General features: G+C 46.2%; 1 protein-coding gene across 2 annotated transcripts in view; it reads right to left on the minus strand.

Moving 5' to 3' along the window:
• Positions 1–555: 555 nt before the first annotated feature.
• ACSS2 (acyl-CoA synthetase short chain family member 2) overlaps positions 556–16,754 on the minus strand; it is a 44,448-nt gene continuing 28,249 nt past the window's right edge. Inside the window, exons 3-19 of one of the 2 annotated variants that reach the window (XM_040247476.1) lie at positions 14,662–14,753; positions 14,341–14,444; positions 14,073–14,145; positions 13,718–13,793; positions 13,442–13,556; positions 12,623–12,661; positions 8,611–8,748; positions 7,418–7,588; positions 6,976–7,109; positions 6,652–6,784; positions 6,514–6,570; positions 6,242–6,322; positions 4,420–4,528; positions 2,912–2,980; positions 2,441–2,617; positions 1,576–1,650; positions 556–1,434 (exon numbers count right to left, since the gene is read on the minus strand). In XM_040247476.1, coding sequence (XP_040103410.1) covers positions 1,307–1,434; positions 1,576–1,650; positions 2,441–2,617; positions 2,912–2,980; positions 4,420–4,528; positions 6,242–6,322; positions 6,514–6,570; positions 6,652–6,784; positions 6,976–7,109; positions 7,418–7,588; positions 8,611–8,748; positions 12,623–12,661; positions 13,442–13,556; positions 13,718–13,793; positions 14,073–14,145; positions 14,341–14,444; positions 14,662–14,753 — 1,771 coding nt within the window. In that variant the 3' untranslated portion in view covers positions 556–1,306. The remainder of the gene's footprint in view (positions 1,435–1,575; positions 1,651–2,440; positions 2,618–2,911; positions 2,981–4,419; positions 4,529–6,241; positions 6,323–6,513; positions 6,571–6,651; positions 6,785–6,975; positions 7,110–7,417; positions 7,589–8,610; positions 8,749–12,622; positions 12,662–13,441; positions 13,557–13,717; positions 13,794–14,072; positions 14,146–14,340; positions 14,445–14,661; positions 14,754–16,754) is intronic. The other variant, XM_040247477.1, reaches the window with a different exon arrangement.

The following is a 16,754-nucleotide window of genomic DNA, read 5'->3' on the forward strand; positions in this document are numbered from 1 at the left end:
GAAGGAACTCGGCTATAATCAGTCTCCCTAGCTCCAGATCTTATGGATAGGACCCTGAAATTTCAGTCCTTCAGTCGAAATTTCAGTCCTTAGTCACTCACTAATGCTCCCACAGGATCACAGGGAAGAGAGACAGTCTCTAGCAGGGAGAGCAACCATGATCGAGCATTACAGTTATAATTTGGCTTTAGTTGCTTTCCTGCTTAGTTCAGGAGCTTGTCAAAGGGCCTAGAAGCCCTGGTGAAAATGAAAGTGTTAGTTGCTTAGTCGTGTCTGACTCTGCGACCCCATGGACTGTCAGGCTCCTCTGTCCATGGGATTCTCCAGGCAAGAATACTGGAATGGGTTCCCATTCCCTTCCCCAGGGAATCTTCCCGACCCAGGGATAGAACCTGGGTCTCCAGCATTGCCCTGCCTAGCGCTGCCTAGACCCAAATTCTGGAAGGAATATTGGGGTATTCCTGAGGAAAATCACTCCCCTTTCCATCCCCCACACAAATCAGAGCAGCTAGTAAGTATACACCATGTAAGACACTAAGAAAGCAAGTCACCACCTTCATGAAGTCACAGACTTTATTCCTACAACCACAGGGCCTGAGTACAACTGGGGTAGGAAAAGAGAGCTTCATCTGAGAACGTCTCTCATGGGCAAGACTGTTCAGGGGAGGCTGGGAACAGAGGACAAGAAAAGCGAGCTTCTCTGGTCCTGGGAGCATAACACATGTACTCCTCCGAAGACGCAAATGATCTGAAAGCCCTCTGGAAACTGAGCCTGCCTGCAGAGCCCCTGGAACAAATGGCAGACAGGCACTGCCATCCGGTACAAAAGGGAATTTAGACCCACAAGAGAAGCAACAAAATGTTTTTAAAAATAATCATTGTTTCATGACTCACAAACAGGCATTTCTCGGGGCAAGTGCATGCCCAAGATAAGTACTGGTGCTTCCTGAGAAAGATGACATAGGATTAGAGTTGCTTCCCTGTTTCAGTCCATGCCTTCATTTGTCCACTGAACACTTAACTTGGGTTTGGGACATGACCTTCAGGTCCCTTCAGGGCTCCAAGAGCTCTTTGCAGTCTAGGGGCACAGCCTGAGGCTGATCTGGGCCCTCTCACATCTGCCTGGCGGTTGCAGGAAGTTGCCTCCACCCAGAGGCAAAGATGGTCCTCGGTCCCAGACAGCTGGACAAGGGAAGTGCTGGGGGTCAGCACTGGCCCTCAGCACTCCTAGATGGGGGCAGGGAGGGTGGGCAAAACTTTGGAAAGCCAAGCAGGGGGTAATCCTGGGTTCCAGGCAGGGTCTTATTCATTGGATGGTCAAGCAGCGTTGGCTGAAGAGCTGGGTGATGATGGATGGGTCGACTACAGTGGACATGTCCCCCAGGTCGTGGTCATTCTGAGCGATCTTCCGAAGCACCCGCCTCATGATTTTCCCTGGGGGTCCACACGCTTCTGGTTACCTGGTGACAACACACTGACCCACTCCGGCCCTGCCAAAAGCTTCCATCCATGCATACTCGCCACCAGTGGGCCTTGGCCCATCCAATCCCAATCCCTAGAGGTCTCTGAACATACCTGAGCGAGTTTTAGGCAATCCAGGTGCATTCTGGATGTAATCTGGTGTGGCAATGGGGCCAATCTTTTCTCTAACTGTAACCAACAAATCATTATGCATTTTTCCAGTACCCTTAGCCAGGCTCCCAAAACCAAGGCACAGATGGCTTTGTTCCCAACTTAATCATTCTCAGGCTCGCTTTTTGTCTTTCTCTCTTTTTAACACATTGTCTCTTTACTCTCTCACTGTATATTAATTCACCTTCATGGAACTCAAGCTCTAGAATCAGCCTGCTAGAGTTGAAATTCACTTTCCTTGCAGTGTGGCCTCGAACAAGTGATTTACTCCTAAATTCTCTGAGCCTCAATTTCTTCATCTTTAGAGTGAGAGTAACAGTAGGATCTATTTCATGGAGGTGTGCACACTCAGTTGTTCAGTTGTGTCCAGCTCTTTGTGACCCCATGGACTGTGGCCCACCAGGCTCATCTGTCCATGGAGCTTTCCAGGCAAGAGTACTGGAGTGGGCTGCCATTTCCTGCTCCAGGGGGTCTTCGCGACCCAGGGGTCAAACCCGTGTCTTCCGCATCTCCTGCGCTGGCAGGTGGATTCTTTACCCCTGTGCCACCCGGGAAGCCTCATGGAGGTGACTAGAGACTAAATGTATTAATGCATTTGAAACACTTAGTTCAGTGGCACAAAGAAAGAATTCTACAAATGTCAATCATTATTAACATGGTGGAGACTGAGTGGGAAGAGGGCAGTCAGTCCCTGGGATCTATCTGTGGTTTGAGAAACTAGCTCACTACAGCCCCTCCCCAACAACCTGCTGTGGTGACTGGGCCATCAGGACAGACCTGGCAATCCCTGCCCAGGGAAGCTCCTTACTCTGCTTCTTGAGCTCCTCCGTGAGAGCTGGGCTGAAGATGTGCCCATCACACAAGGTGACAAAACAGTAGAGGCATTCGCCCTTCACAGGATGAGGGTGGCCAACCACGGCTGCTTCTGCAACAGCCTTGTGTTCCACAAGTGCTGACTCCACCTCTGCCGTGCTCAGCAGGTGTCCTTGTCAAGAGAAAGGAAGTTGCCATGAGAGAGATCCCAGCCCCTGTTCCATCTGACCCAGTAAGGTAGTCCCAGTCTGGTCAAATAGGGACAGCCTTTCATTCATTCCTCAAGGGACATTGTTGCCCCACCATCCTGGTTCCCCTCCTCCAGGTTCTCTTCAGTGTTTATTACTCTTCAGCCCAGAAATGAACGCTGCACTCCAGGTGTCGTCTGGCTCTCTTAGGAGGCTTTGGCTGGGAGTTGCTGGGTGAGCAGGGTTAATGAGAAGGGAAGATGGTCCCTAGCCCTCACCAGATACGTTCAGCATGTCATCAATCCTGCCGGTGATCCAGTAATAGCCATCCTTGTCCCGCCGGCAGCCTGGGAGGAGAAAATCAACACACCACAGTAGGATACCGCAGCGGTCCGCATCACCACACTGCTGTACCCACGGCAACAGCCTCCTAACAAGTCTTCCTGTTGTGCTAGCCAGGCTCCAAGACGGTCACACCAACCTCCGTCTCCTGGTATCCGTACCCCTGTGTAGTCCTTTATCTCACCGTACTGGGGTTTGTCTCATGAGCAATTGCATTTGGCAGAAACGATAGGATGTCATTTCTGAGATGAGATTATAGAAGACACTGTGGCTTCTATCTTGGTTGGATTCTCTCTGATTATTTGCTCTGGGGGCAGCCAGCTGCCATGTCATGAGCAGCCCTATGGAGAGGCCATGTGGCAAGGAACTGAAGGTTCCTTCCAGCAGCCACATAAGTGAGCTTAGAAGTGGGTCCTCCAGGCTCAGTCAGACCTTTAGATGACTGCAGCTCCAACCACAGGTTGACTGCAACCCACAAGAAACTCTGAATGAGAACCACCAGTGAACAGAATTCTGATCCTCAGAAACTATGAGATAATTATTGTTGTTTTTAGTTCCCAGATTTGGAGTTAATTTGTTCCATGGCAATAGATAACTAATATACTGACCTAAAGTCTATTCTCCATAAAACAAGCAAAGTTATTTTCTAAATAATATATAAATTATAATCACTTCTCTGCTTAAAAAGCCTGATGGTCTCCCACTGTACACTGGATAAAATCCAAATTCCTCACCATGGCTCACAAGGCCCTGTATTATTATCTCCCTCTCCAACTTGATACAACATTCTTGCTGTTGCTCACTACATTCCAGCTACACAAGCTTCAGTTTGTTCCTCAGACATTCCATGCTTATGTCTCTCTGGTACAGAACATTCATTTTTACTCCAGATATTCCCATACCTGGCTGCTTCTTTAGGTCTCTGGTCAAATATCACTACAAAGAAACTTACCACCCTATGTATGGTGGCTGTCCCTGCAGTATTTATGTGCTGAATTTATTGCCTGTCTCTCCTCACTAGAATGTAAACCCCATGAGAGCAGAGACCTTGCCCACTTTATTCATGGTAACATCTCCTGTGCTTAGATAAGTAGTACGTGCTCAATAAATATTTATGGAAGAATGGATTGGTGGATGGACACATGGGCAAACATAGGCTCCAGACATGGGGACATGACATGGTAATACATACTGCCATGTGCTGCCTCTCTTTCAGCCCAGCAGTGATGGAAACAAGAACATTTTCCCTCATACATCAAATCTCAGCACCATGCTGAGAGCCTTCCTGCAACACTCATTCCTGTTCTTACGGTCTTCTCCGTATCTCTGACGGGATATTACACATTGACACATAAGACACATCCCTAACCAACTCTTCTTGAAAATGAAAGGGGATGGTACATGTCTTAGTGGGAGGTGTGGGAAAGGGATACCCAAGGCTCACCATCTCCTGTCACGTAGTACCCAGGGAACTTCTTAAAGTAGGTGGTCTCAAAGCGTTCGTGGTTCCCATAGACGGTGCGCATGATCCCTGGCCAGGGCTGCTTGAACACCTGGAGGATGAGGAAGTGGTAACCATCTGCTACACTGTCTCACAGGAAGACAGTTACATCTTTGCCAAACCTTAGGAGAAATAGCCTGAATGCCATTCCCAAGAAGAACAAAGTATATGCTTTGGAGACAGACAGTCTAGTCTTGGGATCCTAACTCTGCCACTTACTAACTGTGTGGCCTCAGGTAAGTAACTTTACATCTCTGAGTTTCAGGATCCTTATCTGTAAATCAGAGAAAATAATTTCTACCTCCCAAAGTTATTTTGAGGATTAAAATGCCTAGCACATGCTCTGTTAGCAATAAGCATTTAGTAAATTTGAGTCTCCTTTTTTAAAAAAAATTATTTTTATTTATTTGGCTCTGCTGGGTCTTAGTTGTGGCATGCAGGATGTAGCTCCCCAACCGGGGATCGAACCCAGCCGCCTGCATTGGGAATGTGGAATCTTAGCTACTGGACAAAGGAAGTACCTTGAGTCTCCTTTTAGGTAATCCCTCAGGGATGCAGGTACAATTTGTTGCAAATGAAAGTAGTTACATAAAAATGTGGGACCTACACATAAGTAAATAAGTATTGCCCCAATCAGTAATGTCCTGTGGCAGCAGGTTGGTGGGATGGACAGAACTCTATTCTAAGAGTCAGAGGACCTGGATTCAAGTCTTGCCCATGTTACTAACTTGCTCTTTTAAAAGTGTGTTAGTCGGGGTTCTCAAGGCAAGAATACTGAAGTGGTTTGCCATTCCTTTCTCAAAAAAAAAATAAAAAAAAAAAAAAATAAAAGTGTGTTAGTCACTCGGTCATGTCCGACTCTTTGGGACCCCAAGAACTGTAGTCTGACAGGCTCCTCTGTCCATGGATTCTCCAGGCAAAAATACTGGATTGGGTAGTCATTCCTTTCTCCAGAGGATCTTCCCCACCCAGGGATCGAACCCAGGTCTCCTGCATTGCAGGCAGATTCTTCACTGTCTGAGCCACCAGGGAAGCTTGCTCTTGGTAAAAACAAAGTGGGTTGGAGGGTGAGGGTGCTAATGATCTCCCTACAACTACTAAATGATCACAACAACAGCTTACATTTATCAAGCACCAACTCTTAGGTTCTGTGCTAAATAAACCCTTCACATGAATCATCTAATCAATTCAGCAACCACAGGAGATAAAGATACTGCTGCTATTGCTGTTTAGTTGCTAAGTTGTGTCCGACTCTTTTTTGCGATCCCAGGGACTACAGCCCTCCAGGCTTCTCTGTCTATGGGATTTCCCAGGCAAGAGTACTGCAGTGAGTTGTCATTTCCTTCTCCAGACAAAGGTACTATTGTAACTCTTTTACAAATGAGAATATTTATGTTCAGAGGGTAGGTAACTTATCTAAAGTCACAGAAGAGGCAGAGCCAGGTTTGAACCCAGGCAGGTAGACTCTGGAGCCTATATGATTTCCCACTATGTCTTTCAGACCCAAAAAGGCACCATCAAGTATCTTTGAGTAGAGCCCCTAAGAGCCTTGTGGGCCAAAAGGCCTAGAGGCAGGCAAAATATCCAGAAGGATTGCCCCACTAGGGTCTCTCTGCAGAGGATAAACCCTCAACCAGGGAGCTTTAGCCAAAAGCAGCTACCAGGAAAGGTTAGGTTCTAAACTCTAAAGGAAAGCACACTGTGCCCTTTTGTGGACCATCCTCCCCTCCCCCTCATCAAAGACCCACAGGGGTCAGGATCTCACCAGATAGCCTTCAGCTTCACCTTCCAACTCTTCCCCAGACTCATTCAGGATCGCAGGAGCTACCCCAAAGAATGGGAAAGTCTAAAAGCAAACAGGAGACAGGACTCACAAGGAGGAATGAGACAACTCTGACTCAACTCTCTACCTCTAGAGAGTCCCAGAGCCCCCAACTCCCCACACCTATCAGTCCAGCCCCCCACCCTCTACCTAGGCTGAATGCCCCAAGACTCTCCCCGGCCTAGCCCAGGACCAGCCAGGGGAGCCTCACTCACAGCAGAACCAGGCTTCAAGGGTATGGCCCCAGGGAGGGGGGTCAGCATATGGCCACCCTGTGGAAGTCAGAGATCAGGGATTTGAGTCACTCTTCGCACACATTGCCTGAGCCCCAGCCTTCTGAACCTGTTACTTACTGTCTCTGTCTGCCAGAAGGTGTCCACAATGGGGCAGCGCTGTGCACCTACCACCTGGTGGTACCAGAGCCAGGCCTCAGGGTTGATAGGTTCGCCCACAGTTCCTAGCACCTGTAAGGATGCCCGGCTGTGCCTTGGGCAGGAGAGTGGGGAGAAAGGGAGGCTCTGAGCACCATTAGGAACCAGGAAGACGTGCACAGGCTCTTCTGCCCCCTCCCCTAATCCAAGCCAGGGTGTTAGAATAATGGGATGGAAAGGACTGTGCAAAGGCCAGCACCAGCTCTGAGGGACACTCAAGGAGCAGCAGCCAGAGAGGGGTCTCACTTGGTAACAGGCTCATCTCCAAACTTCATGAGCAGACGGATGGCTGTAGGTGCTGTGTAGAACTTGGTCACCTTGTACTTCTCCACGATATTCCATAGGCGGCTCACATCCGGATATGTGGGAATCCCCTCAAACTGACCCCAGTAATGGCTGGTCATTTTCAGTCCTTCTCAGTAGTTCCTCCATTCCCCTACCATACCCTCAGGCTCAGTATTTTGCCTTTTCTGACAAATCCCTGTCTTCACACCCTTACTAGACAAGCCAAGAGATTTTCCCACTCAGCATATACAACCCTCTGGGAACTCCTCTTTCTCAAGGAAACAGGTCATTGTGTAAGTCCCTCTGCCTCTAGGCAAGGTGGCTTTGGGAAGTCATCACCCAGGATCATCTTGTCCATCCCCTAAATAAACCAGGTAACCATGGATCACAGCACCCTTCTTACCAAAACACTGGTGGCACCATTGGCCAGTGGCCCATAGGTGACATAGGAATGGCCAGTGATCCAGCCAATGTCTGCAGTGCACCAGAACACATCCTCCTCATGAAAGTCAAACACATACTTGAAGGTTGTGGCCACATAGAGCATGTAGCCCCCAACTGTGTGTACCACGCCCTGTGGAGAGAATAGGGCCTCAAGTTGGGCTCACCCTCACTGACTACCAAATGTAGAGGAAAAGCCTCCCCAAGGATTCTGGCCCTGCCAGCACTGCTTTTACAGCATCCATCTCTCTTCCATCCTCCTTCCTCCATGTTCCCATCTCACACACCACATATATTTATATAGTCCGTCCATCATCCACATCCACATCCACACCCACACCCTAAGATGGTATTTCTGAACCACCCACATTACTTTCACACACATGTTCCTTTCGGTACACTCACATCTAATAGTATCTCTGTTGTGTGTTTGTGCACACACACTCAATTATACGTTGACAGAATGAGAGTGGGGAAAAAAGATAATCTTCTTTGCTTGCTCCATTAATACCCTATCCCTACCAGGCTCCTCCATCCATGAGATTTTCCAGGCGATAATACTGGAGTGGGTTGCCATTTACTTCTCCAAGGAAAGAGAGGCCCAAATTGTGTCTCTAAAGGTTCATTGAGGAATATTCCAAAGCATGTGGAGAGAATAATTTATGGATGCAGCAAGTGGAAGGTAGAGTGATATATCTTTTAAGTCGGAGTTCTAAGTGTTTCCAGTTCCCACACTGCTCTGGGAGGGACTAAATGTTACCAGTGTGCCATGTGGAAGGGATTGAACTCTAAGAGCTGTAGTCAAGAAGGCCAAGAGGGATCCCTGTGCCCACTCTTGGCCTTGACTTTACAGGCAGCTCTTCTTCAACCAAACCACGTGGGTATGGGCAGGAAACACAGATGTCAGCCCCATGGATTTATCCTTTCCTCCTTTTCTGGGCACCCTGAGGCTCCCCACCTCAATTGTCTCACCCCAGGCTTTACCATCAGTGATTGAGGATTTATGTCAATTTGATTTAGAAAAGGTAATGTGATATTTCTGAAACTCAGAGTTGAAAATTTCATGTCATTACATGCTTCCTCAGAAACTCACTTCTCACCCTTACACAGTGTATGTACACACACACACACACACACACACACACACACACTTGCCTTGGGTTTGCCTGTGGAGCCACTGGTGTACAGGATGAAGAGTGGGTCTTCAGCATCACACCATTCAGGCTCACACTCATCCCCTGCCTTCTGCATGAGTTCATGCCACCACAAATCAACCCCCTCATTCCAGGAGATCTGCAGGGGGAAGAAAATAGGAATGGGCAAGGAGGAATTGTGAACCCGTCAGGCTGGGGGCAAAATTCACCCCTACCTAGCACCTGGAAAGGCCAGGGTGGGAGTGGCAGATGGAGGTCCTGAGAGGGAGGAAGGGCCCAGTGAGGGTGAAATGGGGCAGGGAGAACAGAAACAGAACAGGAGGCTTCTTGGGTACTCCCAGCACCCTGCTTCAGAACTTCTCTCACCTGGCCTCAGGCTGAGGCGGGCCCCCTTGGTTGGTCCCTTCTTGCTCTTCAATTCCTAGCTTAAATGTCACCTTCTTGGAAAGGTTTAACCTAAACGGCATCTGATAGGCTCCCAGACCCACCCTCACCCCTACTATTATTCTTTTTTTTTTTTTAAATCAGCTTGTGAGATTAGTTTCCCAACCAGGAATTGAACATGGGCCCTTAGCAGTGAAAGCACAGAGTCTTAACTCTGGATGACCAAGGAATTCCCACCCCTGCTATAATTCTTGATCACAGCACCTTATTTCTTCACTACACAGCACATATTTCCAGTTATTTTATTTAGCTGTTTACTTGATTACTGTCTCTCCAGGCAGTGACCTCTGTGAGTACAGTGGCATGTCTATCTTTCTTGCCCACCCCCCTAAATCTCCAACACCTAGTAAAATGCCTAGCACTCAACAGGCACTCAGTAAAATTTTGTTGGATGAATGAATATGCATACACAGGCCTGTATACACACATATGTACTTATGGGACCAGTGGCTCATCAGCAGGGATGCAGATATCACACAATTCAGAAATGCAGAATTAGTCAGAGCCTGCAGGTGAGATAGGTACCTGACCCCAATAGTTAGTAGCAAAAGAGTCAACAGATGTTGGTCCAAGCATCTTTTTTCGCATGTCCAGACATCATCCACATCTGGAGGTTCCTACTCCAGCTCTGCCCCTGCCCCTATATCAGTGGTACCAATGGGTTTCTCATAAAGACACTTTCTTGAGGTCCCATTCAGCAGGAAACTTTGCTTTAACTTGGTGGGAAAGGATCAAGGTGGATTTCTCCCAGTAGAAGGATGTCCCTCTAATACTGAAGTGCCTTTCAGATCTGTCATCCTGAAATTTTTCTAAACTCTCCTTGAAACTGTTTTACTTTCTGAATTATATCACCTGTTTGAAAAACTGGTTTTAAGTCTACTCTTTGCTGAGTGAAGTTGTATTCCCTGAATTCGTCCAAAGTTGCACTGGATTTCGATTCCCAGTTCTGCCACTTCCTAGATATATATGACCATGGGCAAGCCACTCTACCTCAAGTTACTAATTTTTAAAATGAGGACAGTCATTCTTGCCCTGATAGTCTCACAGGATTTTGGAAACATCAAAGGAAATCTGTTATTACCTAGTAAACATCAAGCCTTGGATTGTCTGGGTGGGTAGAGGAGACTGATGAATGTCAGGAAGGTGAAAAGTTAGTTCAATTCCACTGAACTCCTCCGGGAGGTGAAATAAGAGTGTGATGATGGAAACTATTGTGGGTTTGGTTTAACTGTCACAAAACTGTTTCATATTCATTACTTCCTTGTTCTATAGTCCCACCTGGCAGGTAGACATGATAGTATAAGAGGAGACATCCTATTCCTCTCATTATATGGCTATATAGTAATTTATTGTGTGCATATTTGGTTTAAAAGCCCCAGAGTGTTAGACACTTACCTTGATAAATTATAAAATTACCATTCTCCTTTTTCTGAACTATCTGTCTCTTACTCTGGAGAATTTGAAGTTTCTGGCACATAAGCATGACAAGTCCAGGTCAAGAGAGACACCATTAAGAAGAAAAAGAACAGAGAGAAGGTCCCCACAAGCTAGAAAATACAAAAATACACCCTACTTTTTTTTTTAATTGGAATAGCCATACAGGTTTACACATACATTGTCACATGAATAATTTTTTGCCCACCAGATGATCTAATTGAAATGAGGGCATTAATGTGTTTAAGAAGTGTATCAATAGTGCTTTGAGCAAATGGAGCTAGTCTATGGTGCTGGTGTGGATTGTCACAGAAAAGGCACTAGGTACACGTAAGGGCAAAGCACAGTTACATTGTGGCAATGAGGGGACTCTTGTAATCTTGTAAAACTGCTTCCTTTGTGGGTGTGGGTAAGGACGGTGGGGTGGGTACTGTGGGGTGGGTACTCCAGGTGTGGAGCTGATAACCAGCACTAGGAAGCAGGCTGAGAGCAATCAGTGGCACACATATTGGTTGTGAATTAGGTGTACACCTATGAGGGCCCAGGGCTTGGAACCAGGAAAAGGTTTGCATTTTCTGAAATAAGAATCAAAGAGCTGGCCTTTGTTATTGGACCAGGAAAGCCTTAGGGAGGGCAGCTGCCAGGTGCGAGATAGGAATATGAGGAAGCTCATAGGTAATATGGTTGAGGAAGGTCCCTGCCAACTGTAACAGGCCCTCCCTTGAAGACTGCTTAAGAATGAGGGGTTTGGAACTCTGCCAAGATTTCCACAGTTTTGACTACAGTTCTCAGGCTAACCAACCTGGGTTTTGTAAGCCGATTTTTATGGTCTTTGGGTTTTTGGTAACTGAGTCTTTTTACTTCCAAGGAATAAAATTCCAGGAGCCTGTGGCCTGACAACCTCTGGTATTAAGAATTATAAGAGTTTATTTATTTTCTAAACTCCCTTTTAGAAATGCCAGCCTGTCTGCTATATTAGAAATAATAAAAGCTAACATTTATGGAGCAATTACTATGTGTCAAACACCTTACCTATACTGACAAAACCCTGTCAGGTAGGTACAACTTTATCCTTATTTTAGAGATGGGGAAACTGAAGTAAAGGAGCTTAAGAAACTTGCCCAAGTTCCCATATAGCAGGTAACAGAGCCAAGATGTGAAGCCAAGTGGTCTGACTCCAGAGCTATATTCTAACCACTAAGTTTGTTTCCTCTTTCAAGAGAAAAGTCTTAGGTCCCTGCCTGAGTTTTCTAATGAAAACATTTCCCCCTAGGACTTAGATCTGTCTCCACCGTGCTAATGAGAATAGAGAAAAGGTGTATTATATTTACCATTAGCCTAAGAGGTTGATCATAGCAGATTTAGAGTAAGACATCCTGTGAGGATGGTAAAACTCAGAGGAATAGTGGCTTTTATGTTTTGTTTTAGTAAGGAAAGAGGTTCCTTTAAAGCATTTACTATCATGTCTCCATTACTGATAAGGGATCTGAAGTCCAAAGAGAAGGGGTGACTCCTTTAAGGTCATATAGCTAAAAATTGGTCTCTGGACTCCAAACCCAGTCTCTCCTCTATACTAATCAGCTTTGAGTTCCCTATACTAATCAGCTTTGAGTCCCCACTTAAGAATCTCTCTTCTTAGAATCACCTACAATATAACTTTTGTTCAATTTAGCATTTAATTATATCAGAGTTTATGTGTAGTTTGTAAATCCGGAAGTAGTTTATAAATATATTTAGGAGCCTTCTTCTCAGCTGCCAACTTGATGGTGATTCCCAAGGTCAAGGTCTGCATCTCCTCTACCTGTTCCTCCTCCTGCTCCTTTCCTGGCTCTGCCTCAGCTAAGTGCACAGTAAAAACTTTCTGACAGATTGCTTGGTCCTCTCTCCCACAATGGTCCTGAGAAGCAGGAGTGAAATGGGATGTCTGTTGCTATCTCTCTGAGATCCATGCTCTGCCAATTCAGAACAATAAGCATTTGGTCTCATGACCCTTCAGAATGACTTAGACTAACTAAGGGTAGAGAGAAGGGGTTAGGTCTGGCAGTCACCTCAATGGGGCGAACAGGCAAAGAGCAGTTGGACAAGCAAACAAGCATGCAGGAAAGCAGTGCCCAAGGCAATGCAGAGGTGGATACCTGGGGCCGGACGTGCTTGGGTTTCTCTTTCGGCTTACCCTGTTAAGAGCCCACGGAAAGGGTGGTGAGCAGGGTCCAAGGACACGGGAGGGGGAGGGAAGGGTCAGTGTGCCCCAAACCTCTGGCTGCTTCCTTTCCCTCTGGTTCCTCTCTCACTGGTCCTCCCAGCCTCCATTTTCCTGATTCTGTTCACAGCCTCTATATACTCAGAACCCTGAATGCTGACAGGGTCTCCAATGTTCCTAGACCAGACTGAAGTCTGTCTAGCTCTAAGACTACTCAAAGCCTCTCAAGTCACAGAATTTCAGAAACCCTCTGTCCTTCTGGACCCTGGAGCTTTTATCCTTCATGCCCCTTAAACCTGGAGGCCACCACTGGGCTTTTTCATCAGAAGCATGTATCCAAAGCTATCAAGGGCCATCTGTTGAGTGGCAGATCCTGGTCTTTCCATGGTGGGACCACATAGGTAGCCCACCCCAAACCAAAGTCCAGTATTTAAGAGACTACATATAGTCACCCAGGTCAGTCCATTTCTAACCCAATCCCAATCCCTAAAGATCCCTGATGCCCATCAGAATACGCCAACCAGCACAGGAGTCTTCCTCACAATCTCTTGTGCTAAGTTCCCAAAGCTCCCTACCTACATCCAAGGTCAAAGTCCCCTATCTCCAGTCAGCCCTGCCAGGGAGGCCATTCCGAGGACTGCTCTTAGATCCTCAGCATTATGATAAGGAAACAAAGACGGACATCAGGAACTTCCTGGGGAGGAAGAGGGAGCCAGCTGGAGCCCAGAGGAGGGTATAATGGTACCAGACTCACCTGCACATCCGGGCATGGCCTCTTAATCGGAGGAGACTGGCTAGGAGAGTCACCTGTGCCCAGCTCTGCCCGCCCCAGGTGCTTGACCACAATGCAGCATTTCACTGGGAAACCCCTGGAGGAAAGAAAAGCCTGAAGTGGTGGGCTAGTTGGCTCAAAGGAGAATTCGGCAAGACCCACCCATGCCTGTCTAGGGTAGGAGGGACAAAGGAGACCTGGCACTGGGAAAATGCCCAGTCAGCTCAGGGCAGTAGCCAGCAGACCAAATACACTTACTTCTCCTGACACTTCTCCAGGGCCTCGTCAGCCAGCTCCTTCAGGTTGACAAGCTTTTCCCCCCTGTAGAAGGCATCTTTGGGGAGCAACAGATATTCCAAGCCTTAGGAAGGTACCACACTTCTACCCCTTGATCCCTAGTGGGTACAATGTTCAGTCCTTCCTGGATAGGCCTCTTGTCTCTGGATCTTCCAGCTAATTTGAGCTAACAGAGGGTAGGCTGAGGTGGAAGCAGGAGATAAAGGGTAGGCTGCCCCTACCCTTTACATTAAGCAGTCCCAAATACCAGCTAGCTGGTTGAAGACCAAGACTTTGAGTGTGAGGGATTTGGGGGAGGGGTGAGAGACTTAGTCACCTGTAGTGATGAGAAGGCTACAATTGGAATCCAGGATCCGTTCACAAAGAGACTCGGAAGAGAACCCTGCAAACTAGAAAAGGGAAGAAAGACTGAGAAAGAGGGCAACCCAAGGATCGAGTGAACAAGAAAAGGAATAAGGAACCTATGACACAAACATTCTAAATGCCTTAGTCTGGTTTTTCAGATCCTCCAACATCCAGGCTCAACCTACTTTTCCTGAGCCCTACCCCCAACCCAGCCCCTTTCTCCAGCCCCAAATTCCTACCACAATGGAGTGCAGAGCCCCAAGGCGGGCACATGCCAGCATAGCCACCACGAGCTCTGGGATCATGGGCATGTAGATTGCCACTCGGTCACCCTTGCAAATGCCTGCAGGTAAAGAACACAGATCATGGACCATGGGGGATTCCACCTGCTGCTATGTGTTCCTCCTCATCCAATTATCTGCCCCCCCCACCTCCCCTCCCAGGTGACCTTTTCTGTTCCTCTGTTAGCAGATTCCTTCTTTTCCTTGTCAACTTCCCCCAAGTCCTCAGATACCCCCAGGCTGGGCTCTCCAGTCCTCTCCCTATATCCCCACACTCACCCTGTTTTCGGAGAACATTGCTGAACCGACACACTTGGACCAGAAGCTCTTGGTATGTGATCTGGGTGTTTTCCTCTGGCTCATTGCCCTCCCTGAGATGTATCAGAAAGAGCCAGTCATTAGGGAGTATGACTTCTTCCCCAAACAAACAAATAAAAATAAGAACAGTCATAAAATCCATTCATTAACACCAAGGCCTGGGAATATTCTGTGAAGGTGAGCCATCTGCCACCGCACCTTGAGCTGACTGATCAGATGCACTGGCCTTACAAGATATACTTTATACACAAGCTGTGTGTCACTGAAAAATGCACTGCCATCTCTGAACCTCATTTGATAAAATGGGATCATGGTCTTCTCTCTTCCATTTGAGGCATGTATCAAGGAGAAATGGTATCACGAATGTGATTCTTCCTGAAAGTGATGTCAGCATTGCATTGGTGTTATTCAAAGTGGGGTCTCTAGATTACTTGTACCCAAGTCACCGAGGGAACTTGTCAAAATGTAGATGCCTGAGCCCAAACTCAGAATCACAATCACAAGATCCAAGAATCTCCTTCTTTACTACAAGTTGGTATAAAGAATCCATAGGTAAATCAGATGCACCTTTAAAGTTGAGAATCACCACCCTCTATCAACTTCTTGCTGTCTACCTCCTCAGCCTTGCCTTCTACTCCTTTCTAGGCTTCAGCCTAGTTTCCTTCAGTCATTTCTTCATCGATTTATTTGCTTATTCAACTACAATGTGCTATATATATGAATAGAAATAAGGCACTGGGAATAAGATAAGCAAAATCCCTCCCAACATGAAGCTTATATTCCAATGATAGTACAGGAAATATACAAGTAAAAATATAACAGATAATTTAATTTCCAATTATGATAAGAATTATGAAAGATATAAAAAATGACATAATAATGACCGAGAAATTTTTAAAAAGACATCTTAAGGATTCAGACTGTATACAAAGATTTAACTGTAAGAATATCCCCTTCAGTATTATTTTTCAATTTTTTGATTTTTAAATAAGTAATTCTACTGCACAATTGCACTCATCTCACACACTAGCAAAGTAATGCTCAAAATTCTCCAAGCTAGTCTTCAACAGTACGTGAACCAAGAACTTCCAGATGTTCAAGCTGGATTTACAAAAGGCAAAGGAACCAAAGATCAAATTGGAACATCTGTTGGATCATAGAAAAAGCAAGAGAATTCCAGAAAAACATCTACTTCTGCTTTATTGACTATGCCAAAGCCTTTGACTGTGTAGATCACAACAAACTGCGGAAAACTTTTAAACAGATGGGAATACCAGAACAACTTACCTGCCTCTTGAGAAATCTGTATGCATGTCAAGAAGGAACAGTTAGAACTGGACGTGGAACAATGGACTGGTTCCAAATTGGGAAAGGAGTACATCAAGGCTGTATATTGTCACCCTGCTTATTTAATTTATATGCAGAGCACATCATGTGAAATGCTGGACTGGATGAAACACAAGCTAGAATCAATACTGCCAGGAGAAATATCAATAACCTCAGATACAAAGATGACACCACACTTATGGCAGAAAGCAAAGAAGAACAAAAGAGCCTCTTGATGAAAGTGAAAGAGGAAGAGTGAAAAAGTTGGCTTAAAACTCAACATTCAGAAAACGAAGATCATGGCATCCAGTCCCATCACTTCATGGAAATTGATGGGGAAACGAAACAGTGACAGACTTTATCTTTTGGGGCTCCAAAATCACTGCAGATGGTGACTGCAACCATGAAATTAAAAGACGCTTGCTCCTTGGAACAAAAGCTATGACTAATCTAGACAGCATATTAAAAAGCAGAGACATTACTTTGCCAACAAAGGACTGTCTAGTCGAAGCTGTTGTTTTTCTAGTAGTCATGTATGGATGTGAGAGTTGGACCATAAAGAAAGCTGAGCACCAAAGAATTGATGCTTTTGAACTGTGGTGTAGGAGAAGACTCTTGAGAGTCCCTTGGACTTCAAGGAGATCAAACCAGTCAATCCTGAAGGAAATCAGTCCTGAATGTTCATTGGAAGGACTGATGTTGAAGCTGAAACTCCAGTACTTAGGCAA

This window comes from Oryx dammah, unplaced genomic scaffold (assembly GCF_014754425.2).
Source record: "Oryx dammah isolate SB20612 unplaced genomic scaffold, SCBI_Odam_1.1 HiC_scaffold_10, whole genome shotgun sequence".
NCBI lineage: Eukaryota > Metazoa > Chordata > Mammalia > Artiodactyla > Bovidae > Oryx > Oryx dammah.